This window comes from Columba livia, chromosome 28, assembly GCF_036013475.1.
Source record: "Columba livia isolate bColLiv1 breed racing homer chromosome 28, bColLiv1.pat.W.v2, whole genome shotgun sequence".
NCBI lineage: Eukaryota > Metazoa > Chordata > Aves > Columbiformes > Columbidae > Columba > Columba livia.
The window spans coordinates 412,550-430,536 of NC_088629.1; the positions used below are offsets into that span (position 1 = coordinate 412,550).

The 17,987-nt window shown below is 43.5% G+C and overlaps 2 protein-coding genes and 1 long non-coding RNA gene across 4 annotated transcripts; 2 read left to right on the forward strand and 1 right to left on the reverse strand.

Moving 5' to 3' along the window:
- The first annotated feature begins 6,425 nt into the window (after positions 1 to 6,425).
- On the forward strand, positions 6,426 to 8,438 carry LOC135576551 (uncharacterized). The gene is made up of 2 exons (XR_010468341.1): positions 6,426 to 6,858; positions 7,696 to 8,438. It is a non-coding gene; the product is annotated as an uncharacterized LOC135576551 (long non-coding RNA).
- A 3,034-nt stretch (positions 8,439 to 11,472) lies between these two features.
- LOC106145953 (scale keratin-like) lies at positions 11,473 to 13,142 on the reverse strand. 2 transcript variants are annotated; one of them, XM_065042759.1, is made up of 2 exons: positions 13,003 to 13,142; positions 11,473 to 12,256 (listed from the first exon to the last, which is right to left on the reverse strand). In XM_065042759.1, exon 2 carries the CDS (start codon positions 12,233 to 12,235, stop codon positions 11,870 to 11,872), a length of 366 nt encoding a protein of 121 aa, XP_064898831.1. In that variant the 5' UTR covers positions 12,236 to 12,256; positions 13,003 to 13,142; the 3' UTR covers positions 11,473 to 11,869. The 2 variants fall into 2 exon arrangements, with proteins under 2 accessions (XP_064898831.1, XP_064898830.1); XM_065042758.1 differs by having other exon boundaries at positions 12,948 to 13,100.
- A 1,470-nt stretch (positions 13,143 to 14,612) lies between these two features.
- LOC106145952 (scale keratin-like) lies at positions 14,613 to 16,593 on the forward strand. Its single transcript, XM_065042762.1, has 2 exons — positions 14,613 to 14,767; positions 15,655 to 16,593. Exon 2 carries the CDS (start codon positions 15,676 to 15,678, stop codon positions 15,946 to 15,948), a length of 273 nt encoding a protein of 90 aa, XP_064898834.1. The 5' UTR covers positions 14,613 to 14,767; positions 15,655 to 15,675; the 3' UTR covers positions 15,949 to 16,593.
- The last annotated feature ends 1,394 nt before the right edge of the window (positions 16,594 to 17,987 follow it).

The following is a 17,987-nucleotide window of genomic DNA, read 5'->3' on the forward strand; positions in this document are numbered from 1 at the left end:
TTTTCTCTCAACTTCTTGGCTTATTCCCCAGCTAAATTTGGTTTACCCCCATGCAGTCCGTGTATTTACAAATCACAAAGGTGTCACGCTGTTTCTTTCAATGCCTGCACATCCACTGTGATGCTTAGGTAGATTTCAAAGACCATTTCCAAATCCTCCCTAGGAAGTTTCAGAACAGGGGACTTCATTTTCTGAGATACTTCTGGGTTATCGGTTTGTGTGCTCAGGTTCAGCTGACATCCATAAAAGCCACAGGGCACAGTACGTCTCTGTAAAACGCATCAAGTGGGGGACAAAAATTCATGGACATCAAAGTCAGAAAAGGAAAACCAGGGACATGTAATGATGCTATAACATATTTAATAAGAATAAAGCTCCCTATCACAATCTAAAATAGAACAGAAGCTAGAAGCAGAAGGAATGCATACAGAGATTAATGTATATCTATAGAAAATCTCCCCATTTCTATTGGTGTCATTTTTGTTGTTACAGCTGTAGCATTTTGCTATCAATATCTATTTTCAAACTTTTGCACTTGCTTTAAGTTCAATGAAACAAACCGGATCAGATGAATTTGTTTACCCATAATAATCCATGTTAATCCCTGTTTTCTTTCCACCTCCAAAGCTATGTAAAGTAAAGAAGTCAGTAGAGAAAAGAGAAGACAAAATATTTTGACAGGACATTGAAGAAGTTTTGCAGAAACACCGAGCTCTCCAAAATGCTGCAGCTTTCAGTCACAGTCCTGGATTCAGAGCTTCTGCAAATTCTCCTCTGACAGCAGCCGTGAATTTGGTAGTTAATTCTCAGTTGTCATTTCCCGTGAAATCCTTCTGGGTTTAGCAGGGGTAGCGGGGGTAGCAGCTGTATCTGCGGGTGTAGCGGGAAGAGTAGGGGTAGCAGTAGCTGTAGGAGGGGTAGCGGTAGCTGTAGGAGGGGTAGCAGCAGCTGTAGCTGTAGGAGGGGTAGCAGTCCCAATAGCTGCGCAGGCTCCCGTAGCTGCGGTAGCTGCAGGGGCTCCCACAGTCGTAGGTCTGGCAGTTGTACACGGTCCCGTAGTTGCAGGGTGAGTAGCAGACATCCTCGCACTGGTTCTGGTAGTAGAAAGTCATCTTGGTGTGATGGGGGGAGGCAAGTCTGAAACACGGCAGGGAAGGAAAAGTCTGTAAGGCGATGCTCACAAGTAAATCTCAAATAAAGCGCATAAGGAGAGGAAAGACTCAGAAAATCCTGTCACACTGCCCGACACCCTCTGTGTTCATCTAATGTTTGATCTTGATTTTCAGTACTGGGTTGCCTCCCCAATTCTTCATCATGACCAGCCATTCTGAGCTTTCCTGCACAGCCTCACTGGCTGTGCCCATGGACCGTGATGGGAGATGTGATTGATGTGACACCTGTGTCGAAAAGGAGCTGTCAGGAACTTAACTGGAAGAGCCTTCATAGCCGCACTGAGATAAAGACTTTAAGTGAAAAGACGGGTATGCACAGGATCGACACATTTTCAAACACCCTGATACTAATGAAAACTCAGAGAGGAAAGAATATATTACATACAAATAATTCTCATAAATTGCAACCTTAATTCCCAATACATTAATCTACAGCATTTGTAGATTGGTAATGGGGGGGCTAGGGAAAGAGAGGGGAAGTATCAAATACATGTTTTCCTTATGTACTAGCTTTTCTAAATCTATTCCAACTTACCTATTTCTGCAAGAAGGATAAGGCGGGAGAAGCGAATGCACTATTCTCAGCCGCGCGGGTTTTTATAGAGCTCCCAGTCCCGCCCAGCACGTGGAAGGAATGTCTGTGCCCTGGGCCGGTTCTAATTACCAAACACATTTTGCTTCCCTTATGACTCCATCTCATTGATATACCGGTTCTCCCCAGGGTTTCTGATTGTTGGTCCAGCACTGTGACATGCAGGCTACACCCTCCATGTTTCTTTCATCTCAAAACTATATAGGGCAATTAAGTCTTGGTATCATCATGCTGAATTCACTTATTTAGTACAGCAACAAGTCAAACGAATATGCAAAGTTGTACAAATTGCCAAACATATCATTTTTGGAAGTCCAGCCTCATCGTTCATGTTGGCTCACATACTTTGTTGTGCATTTTTCTTCTGAAATAGCTGTGGAAGGGGTAGTCCCTGCTTTTCATGTGTCTCATAACTTCAGTGACACGTGAAACAGTATGTTGTTACCATTCCCTTCCAACATTTCCTGTGACTGGCAAAGGGGGAAAGACCATTTATTTGATTTGATGCTGGCATGCAATAGGATACTGCTGTGCCGATTGATTCATCTAGAAAATTGGTTTATAAGCATTGAAATGGTATATATATGACGTATTTTCAGAGAAAAAACTTTCAGAGATCCAATTCTGAAGGTATAAATTACAACCTGGATAAACCATAGAAACAGGATAACCTGATACACATTTTTAGAAACTGTGTTACGTAACACTGGGGCGTTCTCCAGTAACATAGTAGTAATATTTAAATAATAAATCTCTTTGTACCTGTGAATCTTTAATAAACATTAATGAAGGCTTTGACATTCAAAATTTAGAGAAAGGCCCAGAACATCTGACATGCCTGTTATTATCCTTCCTTTAGATGCAAGTAAACAGCAATGTTTGGAGTTGAAGGTCACCAGGAAAGACGGGGATGTTGCCGCTCAACAGGTCACATGCACAGGGTTCAGCATTATTCACTGTCATTAATAGCATTAAGTTAAACACCTAAACATTAATAAGATGTCACACACATTAAACCATATTTAGCATTTGGTGGAATTCTCATGAAAACTACAGTTATTACAGATATATGTTTCTGTTTGGTTTATTTTCTTCCTTTTAATGAACCCCTGAGTGATTCATTTTCTGATCAAAGCATAAACAATCACTAAGCAGATGGTTTTGGATCCAATTATATTTGCCTTGCTTGAGTTGGCTCTCCTGAAGACCGGGTCTGTAAGCTGATTTCATGTATGGTGCAAAGCCTGGGAATTTCAAATATTGTTTCTGCCTGAAAACCTTTAGATTTTATTGATTGCTACCTGCTTTACAGTTCTGTTATAACTCAGATTTCACCACACTAATTCAACAAATATAATTGATCCAGGAAGTCTGAACATGAAAGAAAACTGCAATGCAATGTCATGCTTTTGGAAGCCAAGAACTGACTAATATTCACAAACCAAGGAAAACAATTACACCAATTGAAAGAATGACGTGCATAAGAAAATTTGTTTAGTGATGAGTGTGAGTTTAAAACACGGTAGGCTCAGTCAGACAAATATATAAAAAGGAGAGAAATTCAGGCCTCTCTATTCGCATCTCTGAACTCACATCCTCACTGAGATTGGTAAGTCAGACTTCCTACAATGTCTTTACTGCTGTGTAGATGCTGTACTTTTGCTATATTGCTATACAGATGGCAGTTATAGTTTAAAAGCAAATTCCACAGCCATGCAAGTACAATTCTGGCTTATTTAAAAAGGCATAAGCTCAGAAGATCGTCTCACCTGGCCATGCACTTTGAGACATTTTCCTATTTTATGACATACTGAAGCATTTCAGGCTTCTTCATTTTGCAGCAGTCGGTGCGCTACGTTTTTTTCATTTATTTCAAACAAAAAGTAAGCATATGTACTGACTGGCCGCTAAGGTACAGAGACGGGTCCAAACAAATAGGCTGTTTTTTTCAGCAAAGCGCTGCTGATTTGCACAGGGAGGACTTCCTCCTGGTGTCTTCTCTCAGCTATAAAAACTGGATGAATTTGTTCCTGAACTAGAGTCTGTTCACCTGCAGACTTTAGCGAAACATCAGACATTGGTACAAGGAACTTAATCCTAAAAACGTACTCTCTAAAATTCTATTTGCTAGAAGAAACAGGCTGCCACTTGGTCTCTGCAGCAGACCCGATCATTTTCTTTCTGTTGTGTTTCAGACTTGCCTTCCCCCATCACACCAAGATGACTTTCTGCTACCAGAACCAGTGCGAGGACGTCTGCTACTCGCCCTGCAACTACGGGACCGTGTCCAGCTGCTACCAGAACCAGTGTGAGGATGTCTGCTACTCGCCCTGCAGCTACCGGAGCTACGACTGTGGGAGCCCCTGTAGCTACCGCAGCTACGGGAGCCTGAGCAGCTATCGGGACTGCTACCCCTCCTACAGCTACAGCTGCTGCTACCCCTCCTACAGCTACCGCTACCCCTCCTACAGCTACTGCTACCCCTACTCTTCCAGCTACACCCGCAGATACAGCTGCTACCCCCGCTACCCCTGCTAAACCTAGCCACGTAACGACCTGATAGGAAAAGTGAAACAGTGATTTATGGCTCCTGCATGAATTTTACCTTTGCTAAGCTCCCATGACAATGACAGCTGTCAGGAATGGTCCTGAGTGCTTAGCATCTCTCTCCACTATCTGCAGCTTTTTCGAATAACCTGCTTTTAGGATCAGCTCTTCCTTCACAGCCTTTTTGGTGGCTGTACTGTCTATTTTGATGTGTAGCTTTGCAACAGGAGGTGCAGACAGAGCAGATGTGTCACCTCGCTGCATGCTGAGCTCACAGCTCTGCTCTTCACCAGGTACCACCATGGTCCCAAAACAAAGCATCTCCTGTGAAACGTAGTAGCTCTTCACTTAAAGTATGTGTGAATCTCTGGATACTCCAATTCTGTAACTGCTGTATACTTTGCTTCTTCCCCTTATTAAAAGATCTTGCATCACAGTACTGTTGTTATATTTCTTCTATTTGACTTTACTAATTATTTACCTGACACATGGCAAAAAACACCTCAATTTCTGTCTTCTCCAAGACAGTCTTGAAAACTCACATCTACCATGTGTTAATTCTGCCTCTTTTCCACCAAACACAGCAAAACACTGCTTATTTCCAAAACACTAGCTCAGAAACGTGAAGATTTAAGAAAATTAAGTCAGCACTTGCTGACGACATCCACCCAATCTGTGCGACATTTGAGGGTCCAAACTGCACTGGGACACGCAGAATGCCAGATTCCCTAAGATTCCTGCAGCTCTGAAATAGATGCCTGATACAAGAACACACAGGAGCTCACAATAAGCTCTTCCCAATGCAGATCTTGGTTTAAACATTGCCGTTTTTCCAGCAGAGGTTCCTTTGCACGCTGTGTGTGAACTGTGACTTCAGTTCTGCCCATCGCTGCCCTGCCCAGCCCGGCTTTTGGGCGCGCGTTCTGCGAGCATCTGCCGGCCTCAGCCAGCGGGAAAGTCACTTTTAGACGGGAAGATGAGAAGAATGCAGATTCCAGATAAGGCTAAGCTTCAAGGGGAAGTAATTCTTCCCCATAATTAACAGGAGAGCCCATGACAGGGAGGGAGAATACCTTCTTATATGACCTTCACTGCAGTGAGACATTCCTCTTTTGCATATTAAATTAGGATAATAACAGCCATTCTAGAGGTGCTGAGACTCATCAGAATTTAGGGTATCAATGTTCTTCCAAAACAGTCATTAAAGACTTACTTCAGCAATGTTTGTATTATTTAAATATATTAATGGTTCGTTACTGAAAGGTGCCTCAGTGCTGTATAATGAACGAGAGAATGGGGAAGGAAACCCCTGAGCTAAGCAATGTTTCTCTTCATTAAAACTAAGACATCGCAGTTGTCGTCATCCTCCCGTGGTGCAGACTGGCAGAGATAGTCGTACCTCATAGGATAACTCTACCACAAAAAATCAGAGATGTGATTCCTTCTTTTACAGCTTAGAGACATCCTTCCTGTGACTTTCAGCACCTCGCCAGCCTTTTTATTTTCCTGAAGCTCATTGCAAAGCAAGGGACCTCATAAGACCCCTCACTAGTAGCAGATTTTCCAGATACCCTGCCCAGCAAATGCTTCCCACCAGTCAGGAATGCACAGTCTCCATCCCACTGGTTTCCACGACCTTCCTAAAAGGCTGCTCTCCCCCTTTTCTCTACTCTGGTCTCTTTGGTAGAACAACAGGAAACCCAGATTTGTTCTGCATTGCCAGATCCTGCAGCAGTACTTGCCTCAGTATTATATACATATATATTTACCTCAGATATACATCATATAAATATATCATATGAGTGTATGATATCATGAGACATTGATTTAAGCAGGATTATCAAAGTATTTCAACCAGTAAAGTTATGGGGTGGGGGTAGAAAAAAAACAACACACAACAAAAACAGTCTTAGACACATTGCTCAGATGCTCATTTAATTGATCCTATACATTGAGCCATCCTTCTCATAGTGCTTATGCCAAATTATAGACAGAAGAAGAACCTAAAGGAATCAATGGAACGCCTGTCATTAATAGTGACGGAAATGAATCAAAATGGTTGGTGAAAACCCTGAGCACATGGTCTAATACCTCTTTCTTCCTCAGGTGTTTTACGTCACACCACAATGTGCAGCATCACCTCCCTGGTAGGGGAATAACGTAAAGAAACAGTCTATGGACTCCTCAGCTAGGGAAGCAAAGTAGCTAGAACTGTTCTGTGTATCCTCCAGCTTCATTCCGAGTTGTCCTTCGGGTGAATTCCCAGAAACTCATTTATCCTGGAAAGTCTTAAGATGAAAGAATATCACAGGATATTAATCACAATGTGGTACCAGAGGAATTTGAAAATTGTCCTAAATGTGGAGGAAAACAATTACAGCAATTGGACTGGTGATGTACTTCCGAAATTTGTTCTGTGACCAGCGGGCAATTGAAGCACACGAGGAATTGTACCGACTTTCACAGGTCTACAGAACCATATAAAAGTGCTCACAACCCCACGCTCCTCACACCGCTCTTCTCCATTTACTCTGCTCAGTGAACCTGGTAAGTTCCTCTCCCATTCTCATTGAGTATATAAGCCTGACTTCCTTGGCTTTTTAAATGGAATAGAAATCTTCTTTTTTTATTTGGTGATAACTAGTACTGTCTGAAATTTTAGTTCATGGACAGAATTGTGTATTGTGTAAAGTGGAAATGGCTTTTTGATGAAAAGGTATTGCAATAAGGAATATGGAGAACACATTAATTGCCTTGGTGTCTCTGCAGCCACTAGAGCTGCTCTGATGTGCAGCAAAAGAGGATTTAAACCTTAGCTCTTAGTGCACAGCAGAGTATTTTCAGTTCCTTGATAGAACGGGTATTAAGTCATGTGAACCGAAGTTACACAAGAAAAGGAACGGATTGCATGCCAAGATTAAAACCAGACAAGGATGCTGACTTTCATGAACTTGCCATGTTGTGTATGGATGCTTCTGAAAACTTTTGAAAATGAGGATACCTATAAGTGCTTGTTCTGAGCTGCAGTCGAGCTGTCGGGATTGATTTCAGCTGCCTGTGCCGGGAACTTGGACACCAAGTGCTCACAAGCATGTTTTGATGGATACCCGCAAGGTCAATCTTCTGTATCCGAAGTCCAAAAATACAGAATATCATGTTCACTTTTAAGAGGAGAAGCTAAAGAGTAGAAACTGTCTCACAGTCAAATCTAACAAGAAGGAAGCACAGAGAGGGGTTGGATAAGACGAAAGTCAAAATCACATCCAAAGACTGAGGGATTTGCTCAACTTTTCTTGCCAAATCCACCACACTCATGCCACCAAGGCACCGCTGCTGCTTTTCCCTGCAAACCAAGCCTACCTTTTACCCTCTGTTTTGTTTCAGGTTTGCCTGTGTCCGTCCACCGTACCAAGATGTCTTGCTGCTACGGGTACCCCTGCTACAGCGTGTGCTACTTACCCTGTTACAGGACCATGCGCCGCTCCCGCACCTACAGCTGCTGCAACCCCTGCAACTACCAGATCCTGTACAGATACCAGCGCAGGTATAACTGTGGAGACTGCTGCAGCTATGGGACCGCACGCATGACCCGCTACTACTACCCTTCCTGCTGCACTTACGGCTACAGGTGCTGCTACCCCTGTTGCTGAATTCAGTGGCAATATCCCCACACCAAGAATCAACCTCGACCCAGCAAGCAAAGACGCGTGGCTAATCTCAGAGGCAATGCTTACACAAGTGCGAAGCCCCTGTGGCAGCGACTGAAGTTACTGAGAATGGGGAGCTTGGCTACTCTCTAAAATTTCTTGTTCTTTCTGTCTCATCGTATTTCTGAACTATGAGCTCTCTTTTGATATTCTCCTGCATTTAAGCCTCTTTTAAACCCTTCAGCAACGGAAGCAATGATCTGCAGTTCATTCGAAGCTTCTTACAGTTGCTACAGTGGTTTTAAAAGACTTCTGTAAAATTAACTTTTGTGTCATCTGCATTTTCAATAACTACTTCCAGTAAGGTGCTACAGTGCTGTGTAATGGAGAAGGATTATGGCTGTCTCTCCTTTGATCTGGATTTACAAGTACTCAAAGGATGAACAACACGGCTTCAGTAAAAAGGAATGTTCTGTATAACACAGTGCAATGACTCATCTACTGTAGCTCTTCCCAGTATCCCCCAAACTATAATCTTTCTGTATCTGTTCCAACTGCTTTTCTTATTGCATCAAAATTTTTCTGCATTAAAAAAAAATTTTAAAAAATCTTTTGGACTTCCAGTCGTGTTCTTCCCTCCGTCCCTAATTCGCGTTGAGACACTGAGAGCAGTAGCACCCTGAGGGACTGCTGTCCCTTGTGCTGATGGAGCACTTCATAACCCTCCATGTCCAGAGCAGCTGGTCCCACTAAATGCACTCTTTTCTGCCTTCTGTCCCTCAGAAATTCCAGAAATGACACTATTTCTCCCTTTACTTAATTGAAACTATTACCAGCTTTAAGGTTAACATTTTGGAGCACAACAGGGTTGTAATAGTCTTTACAATGATGTTTTAATATGTAAAAGAGTTAGTCCCAGGCATCTATAGAGAGTATATTAAAATGTTCAAGTGAGCAGAGTATTGTCCTATTCCTAGAAACCAAATTCAAATGTTCTTGTTCCACAGTCACGTTTTCTTACCACATTTCAATTTAATGGACAAATTTCATTACCAGCCAGTGGAACATAAGAAAAAATAAAAACCTATCTTAAAAGCATTGGGAAAAGTGCCAAGAAAGTTTTCCCTGTCTTGCTGCTGGCCTCAAAATTCACAGAATCCCAGGATGTTTGGGATTGGAAGGGCCCTGGAAAGCTCACCCAGTGCAATCCCCCCCCGGAGCAGGAACACCCAGATGAGGTTACACAGGAAGGTGTCCAGGCGGGTTGGAATGTCTGCACAGAAGGAGACTCCACAACCCCCCTGGGCAGCCTGGGCCAGGCTCTGCCACCCTCACCCCCAACAAGTTGCTTCTCCTCTTTCAGTGGAACCTCCTGTGTTCCAGTTTGCACCCATTGCCCCTTGTCCTGTCCCTGGTTGTCACCCAGAAGAGCCTGGCTCCATCCTCCTGACACTCGCCCTTTCCATCTTGATCCCCAGGAATGAGTCCCCCCTCAGTCTCCTCTTGTCCAGCTCCAGAGCCCCAGCTCCCTCAGCCTTTCCTCACACGGGAGATGCTCCACTCCCTTCAGCATCTTGGTGGCTGTGCTGGACTCTCTCCAGCAGTTCCCTGTCCTGCTGGAACTGAGAGGCCACAACTGGACACAATATTCCAGGTGCGGTCTCACCAGGCAGAGTAGAGGGGCAGGAGAACCACTCTGACCTACTGACCACCCTCTTCTAACCCACCCCAGGTACCATTGACCTTCCTGGCCACAAGGGCCCAGTGCTGGCTCATGGTCACCCTGCTGTCCGCAGGACCCCCAGGTCCCTTTCCCCTACGCTGCTCTCTAATAGGTCATTCCCAACTTACACTGGAACCTGGGGTTGTTCCTGCCCAGATTCAAGACTCTACACTTGCCCTTGTTCTATTTCATTAAATTTCTCCCCACCCAACTCTCCAGCCTGTCCAGGTCTCTGATGGCAGCACAGCTTCCAGTGTCACCCGCTCCTCCCAGCTTGGTGTCACCAGCAAACTCACTGACAGTCACTCTATTCCCTCATCCAAATCATTAATGAATATATTGAATAATATAGTCCCCAGCACTGCCCCCTGAGGCACTGCACTGGATACAGGCCTCAACTGGACTCTGCCCATTGACCACGACTCTCTGGCTTCTTCCCTTCAGCCAGTTCGCAGTCACCTCACTCCCCGCTCATCCAGACCGCACTCCCTCAGTTCAGCTGTGAGGATGCTGTGGAGACTGTGCCAAATGCCTTACTCAAGTCAAGGGAGATCGCGTCCACCTTCTATTCTTCCCAAGTGGTCAGCCCCTCCTTCCATGATCTAGAAACTCTCCTCTTCCACTTGAGCATCCCCAGCAGTTCCTGTTAAACCACGCAGCTCTCCTGGCTCCCTTCCTTGACTTCCTACATGTCGGGATGTTCTGATCTTGTGCCCGGTAGAAACAGTCCCTGAACTCTAACCAACTACCTTGGGCCCCTTTACCTTCAAGACTCAAAACACTACCTGGATCTTCCACACAGAAACTGGGTAGAATGAAAGAAATTTCTACCAGTGCAGTTATAATAATGCATTAAATCCAGAGACTAAAAGATAGGAGACAGAATGAGAGATGGAAAAAAAGAGAGGCAAATAGTCTTAAAAAACAGCAACACAAGTGAAAAGCACTCATCCTCCCCAAGGCGTTTTGGCAGCTCTTGTCTGCCAGCTGCCCCTGGCCAGGGAAGCAGCAAGTAAGTGTCACCACCTTCCTCCCCATGCAGCCACAGACTCTCGGTTGTACAACCAAGAGGTTCCACAACCTCTGCCCGTAATATCCAGTGGAGGGCAAGGGAACAGGGAGGTGGAAAGGTCGGTGAAAATCAGTCCTGATTCTACCTCCTTCCAAAACGTGGGCTCTGAGTACGTTGCCCTGAACTGACAGACAGAAATGCCCTGCTGCAGCGCCCTCAGAGGTGCTGGTCACTGGATATCTGTTTCTCCTACCAACTGATTTACACTGCAAAGGGCAAATTCCTCTGACTTCTCCATCGGGGAACCGCTTATCTTTCAACCCGGATCTTTTCAGGTCCCTTCTAACCTGGGCAGTTTAATGATTCTATGGCAATTTATAAAATATAAACTTATTTAAAAATTGAAATCCTTATTACAAGGAAGTCCACACATTTGCAGTTAGCTATGACCTCTTCAATATCAGATCACAGCCAGTGATGGATTATGCCCTAATCACATCACATTAGCACAACAGCAGCACTGAAGTATCTTTAATGAACTATATGTTTGGAACACACCAAGCAAAAACCCAGAGTTGTAGAAATAAGCATAACCAGAGACAGAGCTGAAGTTTCTTGCAGCTACATAAGTCCATGTTTCTCAATTTGAGGAGGGCAAGTCTCTACGAGCAAATACCTGAGGTCACAGAGTCAATAACTTCGTCATCCTATCTGTGTGATGCTATTGATTTCAAAGTATTTATGAAATGCAAGTGAAAAATAAAACCAGAAATACAGAATTGATGCAATGTAAGTTTTAATTTGAGTGAAAGGCAGAAGACTACATTCCCAGAGACACATTACACCCCGCCTATACCATTCATTCAAGGTTAATGTTTTGTACATCATTGCAACAAACATAAAAGCCAGTTTACCAAGAACTGCAGTACCAAGGAGAAGTAAGCTTTCGATCAAGAGGAGAGTTCGGGTGGCAAGAGAGCAAGTGGACACAAAGCGGAACAAAGATGGTTTGTCGCAAGCACTTCGACAGCAGCACAGAGCTCTCCACGCCTCTGTGGAAGGTGGTTGCTGTGACCAGGGCTCCGCACATCAGGGACCGCCGCTGCCGAGATTTGTCATCAATCCGTGCTTGCCAGGTCTGAGTTGATCTTCATTTCAGGGAAGTTCCCACTGGGTTTAACAAGAGTAGCAGCTCCCGTATCCAAATCTTTGGCCATATCGTGAACCAAAGGGGTAGCCATACCGGCCAAGGTAGTAGCCTGGGTAGCCATAGAAGTCCCCAGAGCCATAGAAGCCCCTGTAGCCACCATACAGACCCCCATAGCCGTAGCAGTCCCCAGAGCCATAAATGCCCCGGTAACCATACAGACCGCCATGGCTGTACCGGTCCCCAAAGCCGAAGAGGCCCCGGTAGCCATGGAGGCCCCCATAGCCCCGGTAGCCACAGGGACTCCCACAGTCATAGCCCCGGTAGCTGTACAGGTTCCCATAGTTGCAGGGGAAGTAACAGTCATCCTCGCACTGGCCTTGGATGAAAGTCATCTTTCTGTGGTGGAGGCAAACCTGAAATGCAGCAGCAGGGAGGAAAGCAAAAGTAATAAATACTTCCAGTGTCATTAAGAGTCTTGGAGCCCAAAGACCTCTTCATGGGTCCCATGAAAACAAGGATAGAAGCAAAATTATTACCAAATTCCTCTGTTCCTGATTACATCCCATTTCTATCATTAACTCTCTCATTTACCCACTCTTCTTACACTATTTCTTTCCTCGCTTACCAAGATTGTTGAAAACGCTGACTATGGAACATACCTGTTACAGATCAAAACCTCCTTGCTGCCATTTCAGGATTTTTCTTAGAGGATATTTTTAGCAGTTATCAATCCTAGATTTCTTTTAGGATATCAGCTTTGCATAGAGCCCTACATTACAAAATCCTTCAAGAAAGCTTAAAGCACTTGGCATTTGCCATGATAACACACTGCAGCTGCTGGATCCATTGCTCCAAGTCCCATTTCAGTAATTAACACATGTGAGAACATCTGCTCTCCTGCCAAATAGACCCAAATGTCTCCCTCAAAATAAAATAGAAGGTTTATGGAAGAACCCACTGAAAGTGAGGAAACCCTTCTGTAAGTCTGCTGGAGGCGGCTCTGCAGACCTGTCTAATGACCACCAATCCTTATCATGGAGCAGATACTCCAAGCACCAACAGGACCAGTAAAGTCTCAGACCCAGCTTTGAAACTCAAACCCACCAGCTCCTGCGATGCAGAAATCCTTACGAAGAGGTTGGATGGAGAAGAGGCTTACCAGGCTCGCTGGAGGAGGAAGGCAAGAGAGCTGATGAGGAGCCTGGAGCTCCGAGCCCTTTTTATACTGTTTGTTTGCCCTCCTGGCTTATCTTAGACGCCCTGTATATTCAAAAGGTTTGTAGCCTTATTGGTTGGAAAACAAATTTGCCTGTACACGTCATATCTTCAATTAATATAATTTTCATTGTTTGGGATTATTAGTGTGTTCTCAGCCACCCATATGTCACATATATTACAGGTTTCTTTCATCTTAAAATTTTCTGGGCCAACTACATTCCTGATACCAGTTTATTGTCTTCACTGTCAAAACTAAAGTTTATTTTTATAAAATATAAAAGCATGTGTAAGTTTCCAAAGCCATTGGAAGGAGAAAAATTTTCAGTAAGAAGGAATAACTTTCCCACATACTTGAAAATATCTGCTGTTCACCAGAAAACCTGATGCACTGTGGCACAGGCTTCCTGTTTAAAGGAAACTTAAACATATATTTATGTATTTTATATCAAACTACATAGAAATTGCAGGAAACAGGACCAGCATGAGCTATGAACAAATCTTAATTTCATTCCTCCAAAATGTTCATGGTGAATAAAAGTCATGTTGCTGCATGAGCAGAAAGAATGTTTTCCACAGAAATAGGACTATGTCATTGTTTTCCGTTCGGTTCAGTAGAGGGTTTGTCTGCAAGTTCAGCAAAACCAAGTGGAGAATACAAGTATTAACTTGGCCTGGAAAATAATAAATGATAAGGGCTTTGTGAGATTAACTAAACGTTATTTTTGCAAGGCACCGTGTTAATGTTTTCTTTGCAAAGAATCAGTCACCTGTATCGAATACTATGCAGTAGTGAAGAATGCTTCAGTTTACTGCAGAACTCCTTGTATGACCTTCACCTAATTTCTGGCATTAATTTGAATACAAAATAAGGACAATAATGAGCAAGCAGGATGTTGAGGCTTCCTCAGAATTTTGAATACCAAAGCATTTCATAAACACTCATTAATGCTTTCAATTTGCAAAGTGTTGCAGTATTTAAATATTAATAGTTTGTCACCAAAAGACACCCCTAGATTTAATAATATGGTCACTTGACACACCAAGGTCTCCTTTTTCTATGTCCTAACAAGGTGATGCATTTTATGCTTTATGAAAATCAAAAACTATTAAATTCTTCTAAAATAGGAAGAAATATTTGGGGTCATTTATAAGGCAGATGAAAAATTTCTTCAAATTTGCTGTTGCATCATCTGAGACAAAAAAAAATCAAACAAAGCTGCAAGGAAGAAACGCCGTCAACATCACTGGACAGTATGTACAGGTCATATGATGCCGAACAGAAGCTCTTCTACATCTCGGCACACCAAAGAAAAGCCTTCTCCTTCCTTATACATTGTGCCTTACATGCAAAAGCCAAGCCAACGGAGTACCTACAAGCAGATTGCACAACCAGTAATGGTCTGAACGTCTCCCAGAAGTATTCCTACCCAACTACAAAGAATTCCATGCAATTTTACTGCAAATGTGCTGAGCCCATTTCTTCTAGTTTTAAGATGAAAGAAATTCTAAAGGTATTACATGTGCATCACAGCATCAGACTTTGAAAATATGAAAATCACTGACTCCAATTACATCAATTGAGGGAATAATGCACTCAAAAAAGATACGTTGTGTAACAAACATCGAAGTTGAAGAAGGTATATATATGGACCTACAACTCCGAAATCTCATTCACTGCTCTCGGGTTACTCCCATCGGTGAACCAGGTAAGTCAATACCAACTCTACTCTCTTTCTGAGATCAGTATATTTGTTTGTGTATATGTCCATATGTGTTTGTCTGTATAAATGTGTGTGTGGACATAGATATATGTATTTAAAAAGGCACTGGTGTGTACATGTGCAATATATGACATATATAGAATGTGTCTCTGTATTTGTACAGATATTCTGTATGCAATTTTTTGTCATTTTGGAGTTAATTCCAAACACAAAAGTCTCTGCAATATTAAGGAAATCCTTAATTTAAACTTTTTCACTCTTCTCATTCTAGTTTAATAGTCAGCTTTAAGGCACTGAAAATTCTAAGTTTACTGCCACAATTTTTAAGTCATAAGTAATTTCCAGTTCCAGATTATCTTCATTAGGAGTTGGGAATTCAAACACCCAGATAAAAACTTTATGAAACATTTGTCACTTTAAGTAGATATCCTGGAAGGAAGTTCCTCCATTTCATTGCATTCTTTGAGTTTATCCCATGTGGAGTGGCACACAGCACTATGGGATACAAGAGGGTGCATTTGATAGGCTGTTGGTCTCATCTGAATAAGCATCAGTAATCAGTACCCGAACTAGCATATTTTTCTTTCATTTATCCAAATTTCTCTAACTTCTTGAGTGGTAAATTTCAGTTGTCAGTTGGCGAAACCCGTATTTTCTATGTATAGTCAGCCATTACAAATAGTCGCGGGGGAAAAACACCTAAAATGTTGCTTGGGATTCAGGAGATTAAATAAGTGGGACAGTTAAGAGGATGAAAAAGATCTGCAGGAGGGAGCGAGTTGATTCTCCTCAGCTCCATCCGAGCTTTGAGCTTTTCCTCCTGCTCTCAGCAGCCCAAAATCTCACCTGGCTTCTGGGTGTGTGTTTTTCAGGTGTACCTGCATCAACGAACGATGACTTTCTACAGGGACCTCTACGATGATGGGTGCTACTCACCATTCCGCTATGAAGACCTCTATGGATTTGGGGGCCTGAATGGCTACCGATTTGGGAACCAATATGGGTACTACCGGGACCAGTACCCATACAGCTACAGAAGCTTTGGGAACCTGTATGGGAACAGAGGCTTGATTGGTTCTGGTGGCTTCTATGGATATGGGGACTTCTATGGATTTGGGAATGGCTACCCCTTCTTTTCTCGTTTTGGCAACAGATACAGCTATTGAAAGTGCTATCTATGCTGAACCAGCAGAAATAGCAACCAATAAATGAAATGCAGGACACGGATTCATGGCTAGGTTTATGATGCTGAGGAACGCTGAGCACCCATGCCTCTGGCTGTGTTCAGTGGGACATGTGGGTGCCAGGGTGTGTAAGATTACCCCATACATAACCCTCTCTAATATCTCCTCTTTCTTCAACTATTACTCTAAAAGGCAACTTGAATTACAGCAAGTACTGCGGCATCTTTACAGCATGTTTATCTAGTAAAGACTTTGAGGTGTGAGCAAATTGATGTTTAAGTTAATTCACAGCCACTTTGTCTTGTCATAGCAACAGGAATTTCTACAGCCATCATGAACAAGTCCACTATGCTTAGCTATAAACTCCACCAAAGACAACATCTAGTAGAGGGTCTCCTGTTATATACCCATGCTGTGCCTCATCTGCCAATGCATATGATTTACCAGCAGCTCTGTGAGAAAGAAACACGTCTGGACTGTCAAACTCCACTGTTTCCAGAAGGGCAAAGCACCATCCAGCACTGGACGCACTCTGTTTGCTGAAGAGCCTTCCGTAAAACTGCAGACATACTCTTGCTGTTCCTCTCTGTTTCTCATTTCCATTAAAGTTTTTTCTGCTTCATAGTATCAGACACCCAGTCTTCTTTTGTCTGCGCTAGTATGGCCCTGTAAAGGGACCAGTAGCATCATCGCTTTAACCAACCATAGAGCAAGAGAGAGGTCTAAACTCCAGATGTTCGAGAATACTGTCCCAACCCCGTCTGAAATGCTCCATCCCTAACTCATTTCCCAGAGTAGGAAGGAGTTCTAGCTCATTTTGACTAACCTGTGACCCTGAGTTTACACAAGTACTTCTCCAGAAAAGGGTGTCAGCTGCCTGCGTTAACAAACATGCACTCCCAGAGCAAGACAGGCTTTGTGCTTGAAAAGTTACTTTCGAGATCAGGAGACTGAGTGCAAGTCTGGTGGTCTGCTGAGGAAAGGAAACAATGCCGCTCAAGGTTAAAGACACCTAAGAGAAAAGAACAAAGGCAACCAAGCCATGACCATCAACTGGAGACATCATCTCCTTTGCAAACTGAACAGCCAGGTTATTCAGGGAGTTCCTGTCAGCCTCTACCATGTCACCTTGGGAGACTGAGTCTTGATTTAGATTTATAATATTTAAGATTACAGTCTGGCATGAAACAAGGTGATTCAACAAGCATAGCCTAGACAAAACTGCATGGATCCCATGCGAGCCAAGTTATACTTCAAAGACATCACTAGGAGTCAAAAATCTTGTTGCAGAAGTGGCTGTGAGGGGACACCTCTGGGCTGATTTTCAAGAGATACCATACATTGCTAGCTCTTCTCTTCTCATGGTGGCCACCTACACAACCATTTCTGCATTCCCCAGCTGACGGAGTAAAGCGGAGGAAAGGGTCAAGAAAATAACTAGTGGAGCAGATTGGAGAAACACTTTCAAAGGCAGAAAAACATGGATAGTTGGTAGAATAGTCCTCAAGCTGTAAATGCTCTTCCTCCAGTCCGAAGTCCTTTTCTTCACATCCATGTCATTGCTTTCACTTAAGTCATTTGACCTTGAGCAGGACTGAGAGGATGAGCTCCACAGATCCATTTCCTTGTCTGGGGAGGAGCTGCCCCAGCCGAGAGATGGGCCCAGTTTGCTGCCTCATTGCTCAGAGTTCACCTCTTTGTGGCCTAGTTTGAGCAATGCCGAGCCAGATCGGGACACCCAGAAAGAGGGTGAGGGCAGCAACCTCCACCCTAGCCTCCTAGCAGAGCACGTCAGCAGTAAATCAGTACAGCCCTTTGAAATCTGCTGAACTATTAAGACGTCTTTTGTAACCCTGCTGTCTGCTAGGCTTTTCCCGCCTGCACAGTGCTGAAGGGCTTGCACAGAGATGCACAGGGAGAGACAGAATAAAACATGGAAAGCCAAAGATGTGGGTGAAAATCTCAGGCTGCACAGGATCCTTTGGCCCCACCTTAATGTCAGGTCCCTGTCCACATTTGCC

Coding starts and splice junctions, on each gene's coding strand:
- LOC106145953 (XM_065042759.1), bottom strand. CDS start 12,235: ATGACTTTCATCCAAGGCCAGTGCGAGGATGACTGTTACTTCCCCTGC.
- LOC106145952 (XM_065042762.1), top strand. CDS start 15,676: ATGACTTTCTACAGGGACCTCTACGATGATGGGTGCTACTCACCATTC.